Source organism: Prionailurus viverrinus, unplaced genomic scaffold (genome assembly GCF_022837055.1).
Source record: "Prionailurus viverrinus isolate Anna unplaced genomic scaffold, UM_Priviv_1.0 scaffold_35, whole genome shotgun sequence".
Taxonomy (NCBI): Eukaryota; Metazoa; Chordata; class Mammalia; order Carnivora; family Felidae; genus Prionailurus; species Prionailurus viverrinus.
Window position 1 is genome coordinate 720,276 of NW_025927605.1, and position 16,603 is coordinate 736,878.

The 16,603-nt window shown below is 54.7% G+C and overlaps 1 protein-coding gene across 1 annotated transcript; it reads left to right on the top strand.

Annotated features, from left to right (window-relative positions):
* The first annotated feature begins 518 nt into the window (after positions 1-518).
* Positions 519-7,563, top strand: C1QL1 (complement C1q like 1). Its single transcript, XM_047845308.1, has 2 exons — positions 519-1,401; positions 6,880-7,563. Exons 1-2 carry the CDS (start codon positions 805-807, stop codon positions 7,057-7,059), a joined length of 777 nt encoding a protein of 258 aa, XP_047701264.1. The 5' UTR covers positions 519-804; the 3' UTR covers positions 7,060-7,563.
* The last annotated feature ends 9,040 nt before the right edge of the window (positions 7,564-16,603 follow it).

A 16,603-nucleotide genomic window follows, 5' to 3' on the forward strand; every position in this document is an offset into this window, starting at 1 on the left:
TGTCCTTTTTCTGCTCCCCGCTTCATACTCCCCTCAATTGTTCTCTATCCCCGTAGACTGGGGAACCCGCGACCCAGCCTCCACACCCTGCGTGCGGGGGCCCCTGGAGCCTCCCTTCCCGGTTTTCTTCGAAACAAACCCTCGAGGCCTCTCCTCTCTGTCTCCCTCGGAGCTCTCTAGCCCTCCCTGTAGCCCTCTCGTCCACTCGGCTTTCGGCCTCTACTCCCCCATCTCCTGTAGGAGACTCTGCTGTTTCTCAGACTCTAGTATCCTCCCCATTTCCGAATCTCAGCCTCTAGCTCGCGGAGTCTCCGGGTTCCTCTCTGGGCTCTGGCCTTCGTCTCCGCGGCCCCGCCCTCGGCCCCGCCCCCCTGGGTGGGCGGAGCCCTTCCGCCAGCGGCCCAATTAGGTGCCGACCCCGCCCGCAGCCCCACCCCTCGCGGGCGCGGAGCCGCGCGGAGCTGGTGGGGCGGGGCGGGGCGGAGGGGGCGGTGGCCCGAGCGCGAGGAGGCGGGAGGAGCCGGGCAGGACGCGGCTGCCGCCGCTCTCAGTCCGGCCGCGCAGCGGGAGGGAGGCGCGAGGCAGGAGCCGGCGGCTGGGCTCGGCAGCGCATCCAGCGCAGCGCGGCGCTCCGGGCCCGGCCCCATGCCCGCAGCCCCGCCGGACCGCCCTTGAGCGCGGGCGTCCTGCCCGCGCCCCCCGCCCGCCGGCACCATTGCCCCGACGGCGCGGCCGGGCGGCCCGGCGCTCCCCAGGCTCCGCGCCGGCCGGAAAACGCTGCTGGCGGCCGCTGCGGGCGTGGTGATGCTGCTGGTGCTGGTGGTGCTCATCCCCGTGCTGGTGAGCTCGGGCGGCCCGGACGGCCACTATGAGATGCTGGGCACCTGCCGCATGGTATGCGACCCCTACCCCGCGCGGGGCCCCGGCGCCGGCGCGCGGCCCGACGGCGGCGACGCCCTGAGCGAGCAGAGCGGCGCGCCCCCGCCTTCCACGCTGGTGCAGGGCCCCCAGGGGAAGCCGGGCCGCACAGGCAAGCCGGGCCCCCCCGGACCCCCTGGGGATCCAGGTCCTCCGGGTCCTGTGGGGCCACCCGGGGAGAAGGGTGAGCCGGGCAAGACCGGCCCTCCCGGGCTGCCGGGTGCAGGGGGCAGCGGCGCAATCAGCACGGCCACCTACACCACGGTGCCACGCGTGGCCTTCTACGCCGGCCTCAAGAACCCTCACGAGGGTTACGAGGTGCTCAAGTTCGACGACGTGGTCACTAACCTAGGCAACAACTACGACGCGACCAGCGGCAAGTTTACGTGCAACATTCCCGGCACCTACTTTTTCACCTACCACGTCCTCATGCGAGGCGGCGACGGCACCAGTATGTGGGCGGACCTCTGCAAGAACGGCCAGGTGGGCCCGGCGGGGGCATGGGGCTGGCCTGGGGGCAGGGCACCCAGGGAGCCCGGGGCATAGGGTACCAGCGAGCACAGGTAGAGACCCTACAGCGGCCCCGCTTAGGCATCACATGCGGGGATGGTGGGCCTGTTGGCACTAACTCTTCGGTTCCTGGGCACTGGCTGCAAGGCAGACGCCGCTGGGCACCTGCGCGCGGCTTGGAAATGCGGGAGATAAATGCAAATAATCACAGCGCAGGGCTCCCAGGCGCGCGGACTGGTCCTTGGGGGCTTGGCCCTTGGGAAGCGATATCTGAGAGCTGGAATTCTGGTTGAAACCAGCGGGCAATTAGGGGAGGGCAATGATGGGCTCTAGGGAAGGCAGCCTCCGCGCCCGCGGGCGTCCAGGCGCACCGCTAGGCGCGCAAGCCAAGGAGAGCTGTAGGAGATGTTTTGGGCACAGAGGCAAAGGGAGCCAGGGGCGCGAAGCCTTAGCTGCAGTACATCCTCCGCCCTTGAGAAGGGACCACTGCGCCGATCTGACGCCCTTTGCAAAACGCGGGGCTGCCCGGCCGCTTCCCACCGTGTCAGAGCTACAGGCGCAGGAAAGCAACCTCTGGGGGGAAAAGTTTTTCCTCCTGAGGGAGGCAAAGAGGTGGAAACTCCCCCTCCCTTGATCTTGCAGCTGCAGCTCCTGACTCCAGGAGTGTCAGGGGATCCTCTGCGTTCACTTTCCCCATCCCAAAGACCGAAGCTAGCAGGCAGCTAGGTGGGCTCCTTGGTACTGTGAGGGTAGTACATGGTGCTCTTCCTGTAACTGCTGCCCCAGAACCAGCCTCGACCTAATCCTGCCCTAGGGGGACAGTTTTGCCCAGCTCACTCTCCTTTTGATACTCCCTCCCTTTCCAGGGGTCCCAGACCACCATGGCCTAGGGCCACTGGGGGGGGGGGGGGGAAGGTGAGGCGGAGCATTCCTGTGGAAGGAGACCAGCATGGGTCAGAACTAAAGCTAGGATGGTGGGAGTTGGGAAGAAATTTCCTGCGACTGGGACCCCGGACCCTGTTGGAATCCTTCCCACTGCAGGTAGACCCTGGCTTGGGGGTGGGGGAAAGGACAGGCCTGGGAGTCAGCACAAAGACTACCAGGCACTTGTAAGTCTGCCCCCTCTTCTTTCTCTCCTGCCTGCCTCTTTCTCCTACTCTGTCTCTTGTCCCCGTCTGTCTCCTGTGTCTACCAGTCCTATCTGTCTCTCCTGAGTCTCTGGCCTCTCTCCCCCCAGGCTTAACACCCCTCTTTATTCCTTGAGTGTTTCTCTCTCACTTGGTCTCTATGAGGCTTCCCGTGTCTCTCCTCTTTGTCCTTGGTTCCTGACCAAATGGGAGGCCTCAGTATCCAGTGAGAGCTCACTCTGCAGACAGCCCCACGATTTCCCTTATTAATCACCAATAAAGGATGCAGCAATGTCACCTTCATCAATAGAATTTCTTCCTTTCCCAAAGAAAGTTTGGGCTGGCACCGAGCTGAGGTCTAAGGGGGCTGGGGGCCCATTTTGTCTGGATAGGAAGCTGGTCACCAGAGCACCAGTGGGCCCTAGGCCTTGTACCACCTCAGGAGGTTCCAGTGGGGCTCCAGAGATGAGGCATGAGGAGACCCCAAAGGTGATGTCTGCTTGGGCAGGATCACTTGCTTCAGTCACTGGAAAGTGAAACCATCTCAAAGCCTCTTCCCCCTTCAGTAGGGGCAAGGTACTGGCACAACCTGACAAGGAGGTACTCACTGGAGGTGGGACCACAGGCTAGTAGAAAATAGGAGGTGGCTTTAACTAGGGGGTTCACAGATCCAGCATTTTAACAGTTACTCAGACCATGCCCCCCCGACTAAAAACTGGGGCCTACACCCCTCTCCCGTACGTTCTTTGTGACTTGTCCTTCCAGATTGCTCAAAAGACTCGTTAAGTCTCACTAGTCATCCCACGTACTCACTTCGAGCCCCGACTAAGAGGCAGGTGTGGAGCTAGGTAGCAGGGGTTTGATCCACTTGCCCTACAGGACCTCATGGTCTGTGCAGGAGAGATAATAGTAACCACCCAATAACACACCCCAGCAATTGGTGTGTTAGAGGGGGATTGGGGGCCCAGCTGGCAACTCCCATCCCTAAATGTGTTAGCTGGAGGGAATAATTCACTGGTGCCTGCCCCCACTCAGACCAACCTGGTCAGGGGAGAGGATGGCAAAACTGGGCTGGTCCCCAAGGTGAGGAGACATGGCTAGGGAGGAAATAAAAAGGTCAAGTGCAGGGAAAGGCTGGCTCAGAGGTAGAAGAGGACATTCAAGTGAGCAGAGACAAAATGATGGCTCTGGGCAATGGACAGGAACAGAAGAGAGGGGCTTCTGCCTCCCATGGCTGCAAGACCTGGGGCACTGCTAGGCTCTGTGCTTTTCCTTTCTGGCTTCCTGCCTGAAGAAATGCTTCCAGAATTTCCTCAGGAAGGCAGGACTGAAATTGGTCCTTGGCCTTTCCCTCGGCAAGATAGGGAGGGGAGAGGTCACTGAAGCGCCGAGTCCCCCGCTCTGTCCTTGCCTGAGGCCCACCAGCCCCTCTCCCCAAGGGGAGCCTTGAGTCACCACTGGGTAGCCTGAGGACACCAAGGCCTGGTCTTTAGGACATGGGGATCTGAGGAGCCCAAGGAAGGGGCTGTAAGTTAGGAGTGGTGCCCTGAGTGAGGTAAGCTCCCTGCAGCTGCCTCAAAGATCCACAGTTCGGATGTCAGGGAAGACATGAAATTAATACACTGGGCCAGGAGAGAGGGGGCTGTGTGGGGATGGACCAGGGTCTATGGCCAGGGTGCCACTTGTCCAGGGCAGGGACTTTGGGGAGGTGAATATCACAAACGGGGAAGGGCTTGGACAACAGAACCTGAGTGAGGTGAGAGATGGGGTAGTAGATAAATTGAGGACTCCAGCATAAAGGCCTCACTGGAGCTCAGCCTGATGCCTGACAGTGGGAGAGGGGCTCCCCACTGTCCTTTTCTAGCGAGCCCTGAATGCTTTTCACAGCACAGAGCACAGTGCCTAACTCAGCAGGGACCCAGGAAATATGTGAAAGCACAAGTGTCCCCTGTGGGCCAGGCTGGTTGCCTGTGGGAGCCACTCCTGTACATCTAACACCCCAGCACTCATCCGGGGGCAGGAGCTTATTTCTTGGGTTCTCCCCACTCCTCCCTCCAGGGCCCTGGTCAGACTACTGCCTCAGTTTCCCTTCCCCTGGCAGCCCTTGAGGAGGTGATTCTACAGCGCCCCCTCGTGACAAGTCCCAGACTTGCTTTCCTCCTTCCATGGCAGCCTTAATTCCCCAAATTTCCCCATGGCCTCCAGGAGAAGCTGGATGCCTCAACTGTTTCCTGTCTCAGGCAGAGAATCAGGACCCCTGGGTTCCATTCCTGGATCCCCCCACTATCTAAGGATGGAAGGGCATCAATTTTTCCTGCCTCCGTGGATAATTAGGATAATCACAGCAACAATCATGGTGATGAATAAATAATAAACATAAGCATAACAGTTCTGATGCCTGTCACATCACCAGGAGATTCCTGATGACAGATGACTGTGTTCTAATGGATTTGGCTATTAAGAAGCACACTTTTTTAATGAGTTAAGGCTCAATTAATCTGGGTAATAAAAATAATTGTTATTAGTAGTAATTTATTAGCAAAGATAATGAAATGCATACGTAATAATAAATACTACGAGGATTAGGGCCCAGGGAACAATATAGAAGTTGGTTGCTTTCTTTGAGCGCTTTCCTAGTAACACAAAGCCCCATGAAGATTAAAAAATTTTCCCCCACCATCTGAAGGCTTTTATAAAGGTGGCAGTGGTGAGGCGGGATCTTCTCATCCTTTTTCTGAACAGAGAAATTGAGCTTTTTGAAAGACAGCATCTTCCCCTCATTTGCTTTTTCCCACCTTTAGCTGAACTGTGAGTTTTCCCAGCTAAGTGTCCCCAAACGGTTCTTGCCCCTGGTCGGGAGAAGAAGAGATTGAGGGGAGAGAAGGGACTGGAAGGATCTGGGCTTTAAATGGCAGCCAGCATGCAAATACGTTGGGTGCCCCCGTTGTAGCATTGCTGCTGACTCAGCAGCTTCGGCACAGCTGACCTGCAGTTCTGTCTCCTGCCCAGGAAGGAGAATGGACCCTTCCCCTAATTTGGCTTTGTCCAGCCCAGACTGTTAGCCTCTGGGAGAGCTGCCTTCAGGGAAGGGGCCGGTTGGAGAGGGGCTGTTGAAAAGCCTGACTGAGAGAACCCCACTCAATGCAGCCTCCCCCTAACACAAGCCTGCACCTTGGAGATGTCCCCTGTCTTCCCATTCTCCACCCAGGCTATCCTGGAAAGGCCCCAGATCCTATGGCTCAGGCCCTGTGTTGACTCAGTTGGAGAGGAATGCCTGGAGGGAATTTGTTCACCATCACTCACCCTCAGTATCTAATGATTATAGTCGGAGCCCCCAAAAGTGACCAGCAGACTTCACACACAAATGTTGGCGCCCTCTTGCTTCATTGAACTGCCTGTCCCTCCCCTCACCCATCCAAACAAGGACTGGAAGGGATAGCAGATCAGACTGAGGATCACACAAAGATGGAAAGCCTGGATTCCCTCCCTCCACCCACTTCCTTTCTACCACTCTGTGGTGAGACAGGAGGAGCCCAAGGTCCTCTGTGGGTGGGATAATAGTCACAGGTATAGCTATAGCTCTTTGGAGGCCAGGATACAGGCTCAATCTGAGCCTTGGGAGGGGAAATCATTACCAGACCTTCCATCTCACTGCTCCAGTATGAAAGGCCCCGGAACGAACTACAGACAAGGAGTTGAAATATTGGGTTCTGGCACTAGGGCGGTTGCTTAGTAGCCAGCTGGCATTAGCCTAGCCACCTGACCTATGGGGCCAAGGTGTCCATCCCTGTGTCCATCCACTGACATAAGAACAGGTGGGTGTGGCTGAAAGGTAAGGTATTATTGTTACAATTAAAGCAGAGAGGAAGGGATAAGGAGAGAAGGGATGGCCCTCCATCCCCTGGTGTTCCAGAGAATTCCTCTCTGCAAGGAGGGAGTTCCAGGCTGGGCCATCCCTGAAGGCTTTGTCGACGTCCTCTGCAGGCCAGACGGTAAGACCTAGAGGAGTTAAGGAGGCCAACTCCACCTTAATTCCTAATTCAGACCCAGATTACACCTGCCCTAGAAATCCAGGGCTCCTCTATAACCCATTCCCAAAACATACACTTATGATTGGAAGGGGTGGGGGATGACGCGAGAGTAGCAGGCAGAGTTGAAGGCAGGTTTTTAGGGCCTCCAGATCCTACCCACGTGGCAGCCTTACCTCTGACAGTCCCCCTCCCTCCCCGACCCTACTTCTCTCCCTCCTCCCCCCTACCCTCTCACACACACCGTCCCTACTCTCCCCACCCCCTTATTCCCACCCCCACCCCCACCCCCGCAGGTGCGCGCCAGCGCCATAGCCCAGGACGCAGACCAGAACTATGACTACGCCAGCAACAGCGTGATCCTGCATCTGGACGCGGGGGATGAGGTCTTCATCAAACTCGACGGAGGCAAAGCGCACGGCGGCAACAGCAACAAATACAGCACATTTTCCGGCTTCATCATCTACTCCGACTGAGCTCCCCGCGTCCCCCTCCGTCCCCTACCCAGCTCCCCCCACCCCCGGGGCCCCCCTCCCGGCGGGCTGAGGAAGACCCAACCCCTCGCTGCCCCAGCCCTGGCTGCCGGCCCTCCCTGGCTATGACGCCCCCGGCCCGCCCTCATCACCACCCGGGCCGCCGGCTAGGCTCTCCTTGCCGGTTCGCCCTCGCCGCAGAGCAGGGTCCAGAGCGCACCGTCGCGGTTCCCGGGAGGCGCTGTCGACCGCCCCCGCCCTGGCCCGCGCTGTATATTTGTACAATAGGACTGTTTATTACCCACCCAGCTCGTCAGCCCGCCCCAGACTGGGGACAGGTCTTGGCGGGGTCCCTTCCTGTGCTCGGATGCGCTGCCCTCCCGCTCCGGGGTAGCGCCTCCTGGGAGAGGGGTGGGTTGGGGCTGGATAGCGTCCCAGCACCTGCTAAAGCCCCAGCCCGGCTGCGCCCCGTCTGACCAAAGCTCTAATAAAAACACTTCCATCCCACTGGCTTTGGGTCTGTGCCCTAGAGAGGAGCTGCAGGAGGGGACCATGAACCCTGCCTTCTTCCAGAAAGGGAAGAGGTCTGCTGGAAGTTTCCCATGGATCTGGGGGCAGCCAGGTCCCAGAATCACAGCTGCTCTGGGAGGAGGTGGGCCAAGGGGCCCAATGCTCACCACAGCCCAAGCGTGCCTGGGCAGCAGAAACAGGAAGCAGCCCAGTTACATCATCCTCTTCCATGGTGGAAAAGTTCCATTTGTTTGACCTGGAAAGTGGCATCAGCAAGGTTTAAACTGGGACACCTGGGCTCTCAGTCTGGTACCACTGTGTGTGATCTTGGGCAAGTGACTCCTCTTTCAGTTCTCGGTTAGTGACAGCAATGACAGGAACACACTTTGCACTAAAAACTGGTTGACCTTGGCCCAAGCACTTCACCTCGGGGCCTCAGTTTCCTCACCTATAAAATGTAGGTGACAAGACTTACCTCATAAACATAGCTTTTATTATTTATACATCGCCGAAAGTTTGCACAACACTTCCAGGTATGGCACCTCACTCAAGCCTCCAAGGAGCCCGGAGAGGTTGGGTGACTAGATTTTGTTCTTCTTCCGGGGAGGTTAAATATCTTGCTGAATGTGACGTGGTGACTAAGTTCTGTGATTGCACTTGAATCCAAGAAGCCCTGCTCCTTGGAGACAACACGTTGAGTCTCCTGGCTCTGTCTGCCTCCCTTACCTCCTGTGACCATGTGACCATGACAGTTGTGGTTAGGGCATTCCTAAATAACCATAGCTAATATTTAGAGAGCACCCACTCTGTGTCAGACCACCACGTAAGAACCTTATATATACTATCTCTTAGATCTGTGTGGGGAGGGGGTAGACTGGCAGGAAATGCTCACATGCCCTTTGACCTGGGTGCTGTTCTTTTATCCATCTCAGGTGAGGAAACTGAGGTTCGAAGAGGTTCGGTAACTTGCCAGGGTCACAGAGCTAGGAAAAGGCAAATGCCAGGATTGGAACAAAGGACTACGCTCTCGGCTGGTGCACCATATTTCATAAAGATCTGGTGTCTCCAAAGCAGAACCGAGGAAGAATGGCTCTGAGGCAGCTCCGTCCTCGCTGTGCCCAGCCTTTCCACTCCCACCCCTGCCCTGCAGAGGCTTCATGTACTTACAAGCATCTGCACTGGGCAGCAGCCGTGGGGCGAGCCTCTTGGAGAACCCCGAGGCTCTACATTGAGGAAAAGTCCCATCTGGCCTCCCCACCCCCAGCTGGCTCAGCTGGAGAGACAGGAAGGAGGGGTGGCCTCCGTCCCAGTCAAGCCCCATGTATGGACCCTTGTCATGGCTGGCAGCCTTGAATGACTTTCTTTATCCTCCCTTCTCTCCCCTACTTCCCCCTACTGCCAGCTGTGGCCATTTAATAAAATTAGCTTAATGCTTGTTCCTTCCCTGTGGGGTCTGGAGATTGAAATCCGCGGGTCCCCACAAACCCAATAAAACCCCTGGCAGGTCTGGCTGGATTGAGAGTTTCCTCGGGAAGAGTGATTAGATTAGAAGGCGCTTCCCCCTGCCCCCAGTGCCACCCACAGGCCCCTGTGATTCTTTAATGGCCACACTGGCCCAGGGGTACCCAGCCACATACCTGGGCGGCTCCCCACCCCTCCCCAGAGGCCACAGAGACTGGGCTGGGACCTCTGCTACAAAAAGCATGTTAATCATTTCTGTAGGAGTGCCCGGCTGGCTTGTTTGCTTTTATTTCTGGTGACTGGACAAGCCTTGTGTCGCTTTGAGAGATGGGCCTAATATCTCCATTTTGCAGATGAGGAAATCATAGTCTGAAGAAAATTCGTGACTTGCCCATGGTCACGCAGCAAGTGTGTGGCCTAACTGAGATGGACTGAAGCCAAGGACCTTTTCTTCCTTTGCAGGGCACCAAGGGTATCCTGCAGTCACTCAGGCAGCATCCCAGCAGCAGGGGAAACTGTCGGGAAAGTGTCTCCCCCATCAGACAGGGAATCCCCAAGGGCAAAGTCTGGGGTTTTTTTCCTCCTCAGACTTGGGATAACGGAGGACAAGGACTGTGTCTCCACCATTAGAATGGGAAGCTTCCTGAAGGCAAGTTCTCTGTCTCCTCCATCAGACTGGGGGTCCTCAAAGACAGTGTTATGAGCAAGTTGAGGGTAAGGTGTGTATCTCCAGGATTGGGGGACTTCCTAAACACAGAGATTGTGGCTTTCCTCGCAGTGGCTCTGAGGGTAGGCACCGCTTTTTCTATTGAACCAGGGCTTTCTAAGACCAACCCCTGGGACTGGGGGTTCCCTGAGGGACCGACTCTATCTCTTCAACTTGGGGATCCCCGAGAGCAGGAGCTATACCTCCCCTTAGACTGGGGGCTCCCTGAAAGCAGGGCATGTGTCTCTCCTCCTCAGTCAAGGGCTTTCTGGTACAAGAACATTCCAGGGGGACAGGGCTGGCTGGGTGATAGAAAGGAGACTGGACACGCAGAATGGCGGTCCCACTCTGGAGGAAGGAAGGAAGAAAGCTCTCCAGGCTGCCTCCCTTTTAGAAAGATGTGTGATTAATTAACGAATAATGTCCCTGCCAGGGGGTGTCAGGATGGAGGTGCCCCTGGAGCTCACCCACACAAGGAAAGGTAGGCCATCCTGTGCCCAGACAGCTGCCAGCCCTAGGGGCTGGGGCTGCCCTGCTTTCTGGGGTCATGGGGACCAGAGAGGACAGCAGGAGCCCACCGCTGGGGACTGTCCTAATTGGATGACTTTGCAGGACAGCCAGGCAGGTGCTCTCAGCCCTCCGCTTCAGCTTGCTACAAACACATCTGCCATGGTGAGGTCTAGGGGTTAATTGCCTCCCGCCTCACTCCTGGTAACCGATATTTCATTTACTGCTCGGAGGGGGAGCTGCCCAGAGAATCAATCCCGGACAAGCATCCAGGAGACAGGGGAGCTGCGGAGGCACGGGAGCTGTTTCCCAGAGGATCTCTGAACACCAGAGGAGGAGGCAGGAGGCAAAGACCCAGAGAAGGCGGCCGATTGCTCTAGGCTATTGGGGGGGGGGGGGCTCACCTGCGTGCTGCCCACCCTTATAGGACACCCAAGGGCTAAGAGAAAATCTCAGGGGTACAAAGGTTGCACTACTCCAGCTAGCTGTGCTGTTTCCCCTGCCCTGCTTTCTTCCGCATTTATTTATCTGAGTGCCCCCATAAGCTGTAGCAGGTTAGATGCTGTTAATAAGGTTATTTTCACAAGCAATGAAGGTATATTTGAAAAGCGGAACTGGAGGTGTGAGCTCCTCGCCCCCTTCCAGGTAACAAACCTCAAAATCCTACAAATGAGGTGATAATAAAGTGGAAGTGAGGAGTCTACACATGTTTGGAACTGGAAGGGGGTGGCAGGGTTACTGAGAAGGGGCAGCTGGGAGCCGGAGGGAAAACGGGGGGGCTACCCCCATGCTTTCAACATGTTCCCCCTTAGTTCCACCCACCCAAACTGAGAATCAAAACCACAGAGTGGGTAACTCCTATTACACAGCTGGAAAAACTGAGACCCCGAGAGAAAGCCAAGATTGCTCAGGTTGGCTCAGGACAGAAATAGAACCAGAGACAGCGGCAAGTGGAGACACAAGGTTTGGGTTCAAGTCCGGGCCATGCTCAGTGTTTCAGGAAAAGACACTTGACCTCTCGGAGTCTCGGTTTCTTCATCTATAAAATGGGGCCGATAAAAATATCTACTTGAAGGGCTGCTGTGAGGTAGTGGGTGAGAACCCGTTCTGTAAGTTATAAAGCAAAATGCAAATGCACGATTATTATTACAACCCAAGTCTCCTGAGCCCTGTGATTTTTTTTTTTTCTGAGCCCCATGATTTAAACCACTTTCGGTTGTACTTCAGTGCCTGGGATGGTGATGGTGATCATCAAAGAAGATGAAGACTCTTGGGTTGTTCTCCCACCCTGATAATCCCAAAGTGAATATAGGGTAGGGGTTGGTTTGGGGTACACAAAGTGTGGAGCTAAGTGTTGAAAATGGGTGCCCTGAGTCCTCCCACGTCCAGTGTGGACTCCCCCACCCTTCTGTTCTATGGCCTCCAATATGGGGTGAGAGAAGGGATGCCCCAAGGCTGCGCTCCACCTGTCCCTACTTGCTCTGCTTGTTCAACATTACTGAACAGCTTCAATGGGCCAGGCCCTAGCTTGGTGTGGGCTCCAGAGATGCATAAGAAACCATCCAGAGGGGCCACCTGGGTGGCTCGGTCGGTTAAGTGTCTGACATTGGCTCCGGTCATTATTTCACGGTTCATGAGTTTGAGCATCTCTGCTGTCAGCTCAGAGCTCACTTTGGATCCTCTGTCTCCCTCTCTCTCTGCTCCTCCCCCACTTGAGCACTCTCTCTGTGTTTCAAAAATAAATAAATATTTTTTTAAAAGGTTAAAAGAAACATGTTTAAAAAAAAACATCCAGAGCTTCAAGATACCCACAGGGGTCATACAGAGACATCCAGGACATAGTGCTCTTGGAGGGGGCGGGGGGGGGAGTCTTCCCAAACTGTCAGGAGGAGTTACTCTCAGGGAGATGGACTAAATGGAGGCTTACAGTTTTACTTACATAATGTTTGGAAAGGTTTTACAAGGTCTCCCCCTTTGAAATTTGAGCTCCCCCGCCCGCCCCTAGGATTTGTTGCTGAAGCTGCCTTCTTGGGGATGGGGTTGGTGTGGGTAGAACCCAGGGAACTGAGGGTTTTCTCTTCTCTTGTCCAAGGGCTTGGGAAATAATGGAGCTGGGTGAACAACATATACCCTCATCTCTGTATCAACACCCAAGTCATAAGAACATCTATGTACTATTCTAAGAATTTCAAATGCATTCATTTATTTAAACCTTACAATGATCCCACAAGATAGTTACTACGAACACACCCATTTTTTTGCATGAGAAAACTGAGGCACAGAAAGGTGAATTAATTCACCCAAGATCATATGGCTTACCCTTTCTGGGAGCAGCCCTCTTGCCTGGCCATTCTCAGGAGCAGGAGAGGGGTTGAATCTCACTCCCTCCCAGCCAGAACAGTCTCCCCAACCAGGTAACCTGGCACGCCTTCCCACAATGCTTGCTGCCCGGCCAGCTTGCACAGGGGCAGGGATCCTGCCTTTCCCCAGATGGTGAAGGGTAAATTTGAGGGTTCCTTCCCAGGTGCCCAGGGCACAGGCCCCTTTGCTCCCTGAATGAGGACCCCAGCATGGATCAGGACAACTGCATAGGGCCAGGTAAGTACCTGACCTCTCCAGCCCGCCCAGAGCCAAGGATGGGTCCACTACACCCTGGGCTATTTCCACTTACACCTGTTCATTATTCAAAGCCCAGGTCCATTGCCTGCTCTTCCATGAAGGCTTCCTGAACTTCCCCCAGCAGTCACCTGCAGGTCTCCAAGGCCACACCGAGAGCATCTTCCACATAACAATGGCTGACTCCGTACATAACACTGTGCCTGCCACATAATAACCACTCTACCATAATAGCAGCTATTCAAACATCTGTCACTCTCCTAAACTTCCACCTCCTGCTGGTGGCTGCTGTGATGTACTGCCTAGGTCTCCTTCAGGACCAAAAGATCTATTCCCCAGCTGCTGAGAGTGCTGCCGGCAGGTGGCTCTGGGCTAGCTGCCCCCTTCAGGGATGGCCTCTGCTGATGGGGGGTGCCTTGCCCAAGGTCCTGCCCACTTCTTAGGGCAGCCTGTTTCCAATGATAGATTAGCATGAGGGTTTAAAATCCTGGTACCCTAGCAGGGCTTTTACACTCAGGACAATTCTGAAGACTCTTCCACGCGTGTTCATTCCAAGAGCACATCCCAGTAAACTTCCTGCACACTGATCTCCACCTCAGAGTCTGCCCCATGGAGTACCCAACCTGCGACACCTACCCCAGATCTCATCCATTCACTAATTCCTTCAGCCAATTTTATTGAGTACCCATGATGTGACAGGCCTGGTAGCAAAGGCAGGAGATGGAATGTGAAACTAACTATCCGATCGGTGATCACATCTCCTACCTCCTGGAGAAGGCAGAAGTCAAGAGGGTGACTCTACCATCTACCATAAAATCCACAAACTTCCCTGCATCTGGGCCCCTCCTCTCTTACTTCTTTTTGCCTCCATGGAAGAGCTGTCCCCCCTTCCAGGGCCCAACCTGTCACTGTGTTCTGTATCCAAGGCCCTCCCACCAGCGTACCAAATCTGTCCTTGTTTGTCCAAGACTGTTCTGGTTTTCAAACTGGAAGTTCTATACCCTGTTAAACCCCTCAGTCCCAGGTGGGCTAACTGGAGTGGTTGATCAGTGTATCTTCCATGTTCGCTGGGGACCTCACCTCAATTATCTAATTGATAATCACACTTCTCTTTACTCTTTAGCAGCTCACTCTGTATCAGCTCCTTCCCGTCATCCTTCAAAGCTCGCCTACCTTTAAAAAATCCTCCCTTGACCCCGCATCTCCCTCCAGCCTCTACCTCCTTTCTCTGCTCCCCTTGACAACCAGAGGACTTAAAAGAGTAGTTACAACTTTCTCGCCTCCCACTGTGGTCTGGCTGCTGCCACTCCTCTGAAACGGCTCCTACCAAGGCCAAGTGTGAACTCCTTGCTGATAAACCGAGTGGACACTTTCTCAGTCTTCATTGTGCTTGACTTCTGTGCTAGGCCAGACTTCAAGGTCTGGATTTTTTTTTATGTTTATTCATTTTTGAGAGACAGGGAGGGATAGAGAGAGAGGGAGACACAAAATCTGAAGCAGGCTCCAAGCTGTCAGCACAGAGCCCGACATGGGGCTCAAACTCACGGATGCGAGCTTGTGACCGGAGCTGAAATTGGAAGCTTAACTGACGGAGCCACCCAGGTGCCCCTCTGGCCGGGGTTTAAGGATGGCAAGAGTGAGGTCCTGAACTTGGTTCACAGACCTTTGAAGATTGATCTATATCTGGAGCAGCTAATGCCACACGCAGGTGCAAGGAGGTGTAGTGATAAGTATTTGGGGAGGATGTGCCTCCCCTCAGCCTCCTTTGAACACCTAGGCTTGGTGATCTTGTCAGTTGCAGATCGTGAGAAAGCCACACACACACCTCACCGGAGCCGAGATCCTGTTGCCTTTCACAACATATTGGCCACATCAGCCCAGAAACATCTGCCGCCACACAAGGCAACATTCTTCACCTAACCCTCACATCTGAGTTCTAGACCTCAAAATACCAGTTAGGCCAATGCCAGGCCTTTATCAGCATCTGCAGTGTCGGGTCCAGGGGATTTCCATTTGTGTCCACTAAGGTGGGCCTGGCCAGGCCCCACCAAAGCTTCTCAGCATCATGGGCTCCGATGACTCTCTTACCAGCAAAATTCTTTTCCCTTGGATTCTGAGATCCAAGGAACAGCTCCTTTGGCTTCAACTTGCATGCCACTTCCCCCCAACCCTCTTTTTCATTCTCTTTATAGCCCATATATCACATCATTTTTAGTCCTAGCTTAATTGTCTATTTTCTCTCATGGGCTGCAACCTCCATGAAGATAGGAGATGGTGTTTATCACTCACCACCCCACCTTCTGGGCCCACCAATAAATACCTCATGGACGAATGAATGCAAGAATACCTATTACCATCTCATTGGATGTCGGCAATATGCTGCACTTACATTATTTCTAATCTTTGTAAGTAACAAGCGAGGTGTCCCCTTTCCCATTGCCCACAGCCAGGACAGCCTCTGCTCCCTGTCTTACCTCACCTTCTCCAGTTAATTGTCCAAACCAGAATTGGACCAAGGCAAGACCAGGCTGACAAGGACACAAGAGGAATCTGTTTCCCTGGTGGTTCCTGGGGATCCCAAACCTCTGTTAAAATGCACATCTCTGTGAGAGGGGATGGGACCCCTAAGCTGGAAGCCATGCTTTAGGAGTTGTATTTCTCCTGGGTAGTGCAGATGGCAAGAATACCCTGGTTTTCTTGTAGCTTTACAGTGACAGCACTTTGTATGGTTTTCTCATGTTAGTCTCACCAAAACAGCAATGCTATCCCATTTGTAGAACAGGCAATGGAGGTCCAGGTAGGTGATTGAAGAGTTTGGGTCAAATAAACCAGGTGTTAAATAGTGACTCTACCATCTTGATGTCAGGCCCACTGAGGGAATTTTGCCTCCTGCTCTTTTGGATGCCTCAGACCTTCTCATTGTCCCAGGGTGGGGACCGATCGGGTTAATGAAACTGGTCAGCAATTGGCTCCAGGCAGGCATCACCTGTTTCATCCTAATCAGATTCATACAAAGCTGTCCCCTTACAAATGCTAGGGGTTTGGAAGGCTTTCACATCCATGCTGTGTTAGATGAGTAGGAAGGACGGGGTATTTACCCCATTTTATAGACGAGGAAACGGACACTCAGAGCAGCCATGACTTCCAAAGTCTCAGCACTAATTGGTGATTCACTCACTAGTGATTGGAATCGGGCTTCCTGATTTCAGTGCAGGGCTCTCTCTCTCTCTCTCTCTGACCTCCACAACCTCCAGTATTGAGGAGCAGCATGAGGCTGGCCCACCAGAAGCCAAGCAGCTGGCGATTATGAAGGATGGAGACAGTGCTGCCCAGCGGTGCCCTAAGGAGCCGAGCCTCGTATTCAACCACCAGTCCATGCTATTCCTGACGCTGTCAAAGTCAAAAGGGTGGAACTGCCATTCTCTGTCTCCACCGGCTTTTCCGTATCAAGGCTGCTCTCGAAGTTCATTCTTGGGATGGTCGCGGAGTGAGAAGAGACCCTGGACAGTGGCTAAAAAGTCCCTCTTGGATCGGTAGATGCCATCGTGGCCCACAGAAAAAGGTTTGAAAACGTGCTTGATATCTGGCTGTTGCACGTGGTGATGAACCCAGTCCCAGGGACGGCAGCGTAGGCCGCGGTTCCCCGGTACCCCAGCTCCACACAGGTTTCTCCCCGTCTGGTGCGGCCATAGTCGGAGACGCTGCCTCAAAACCAGCAGGCAGTAAGGGGAAGTGCGCAAGCGCACA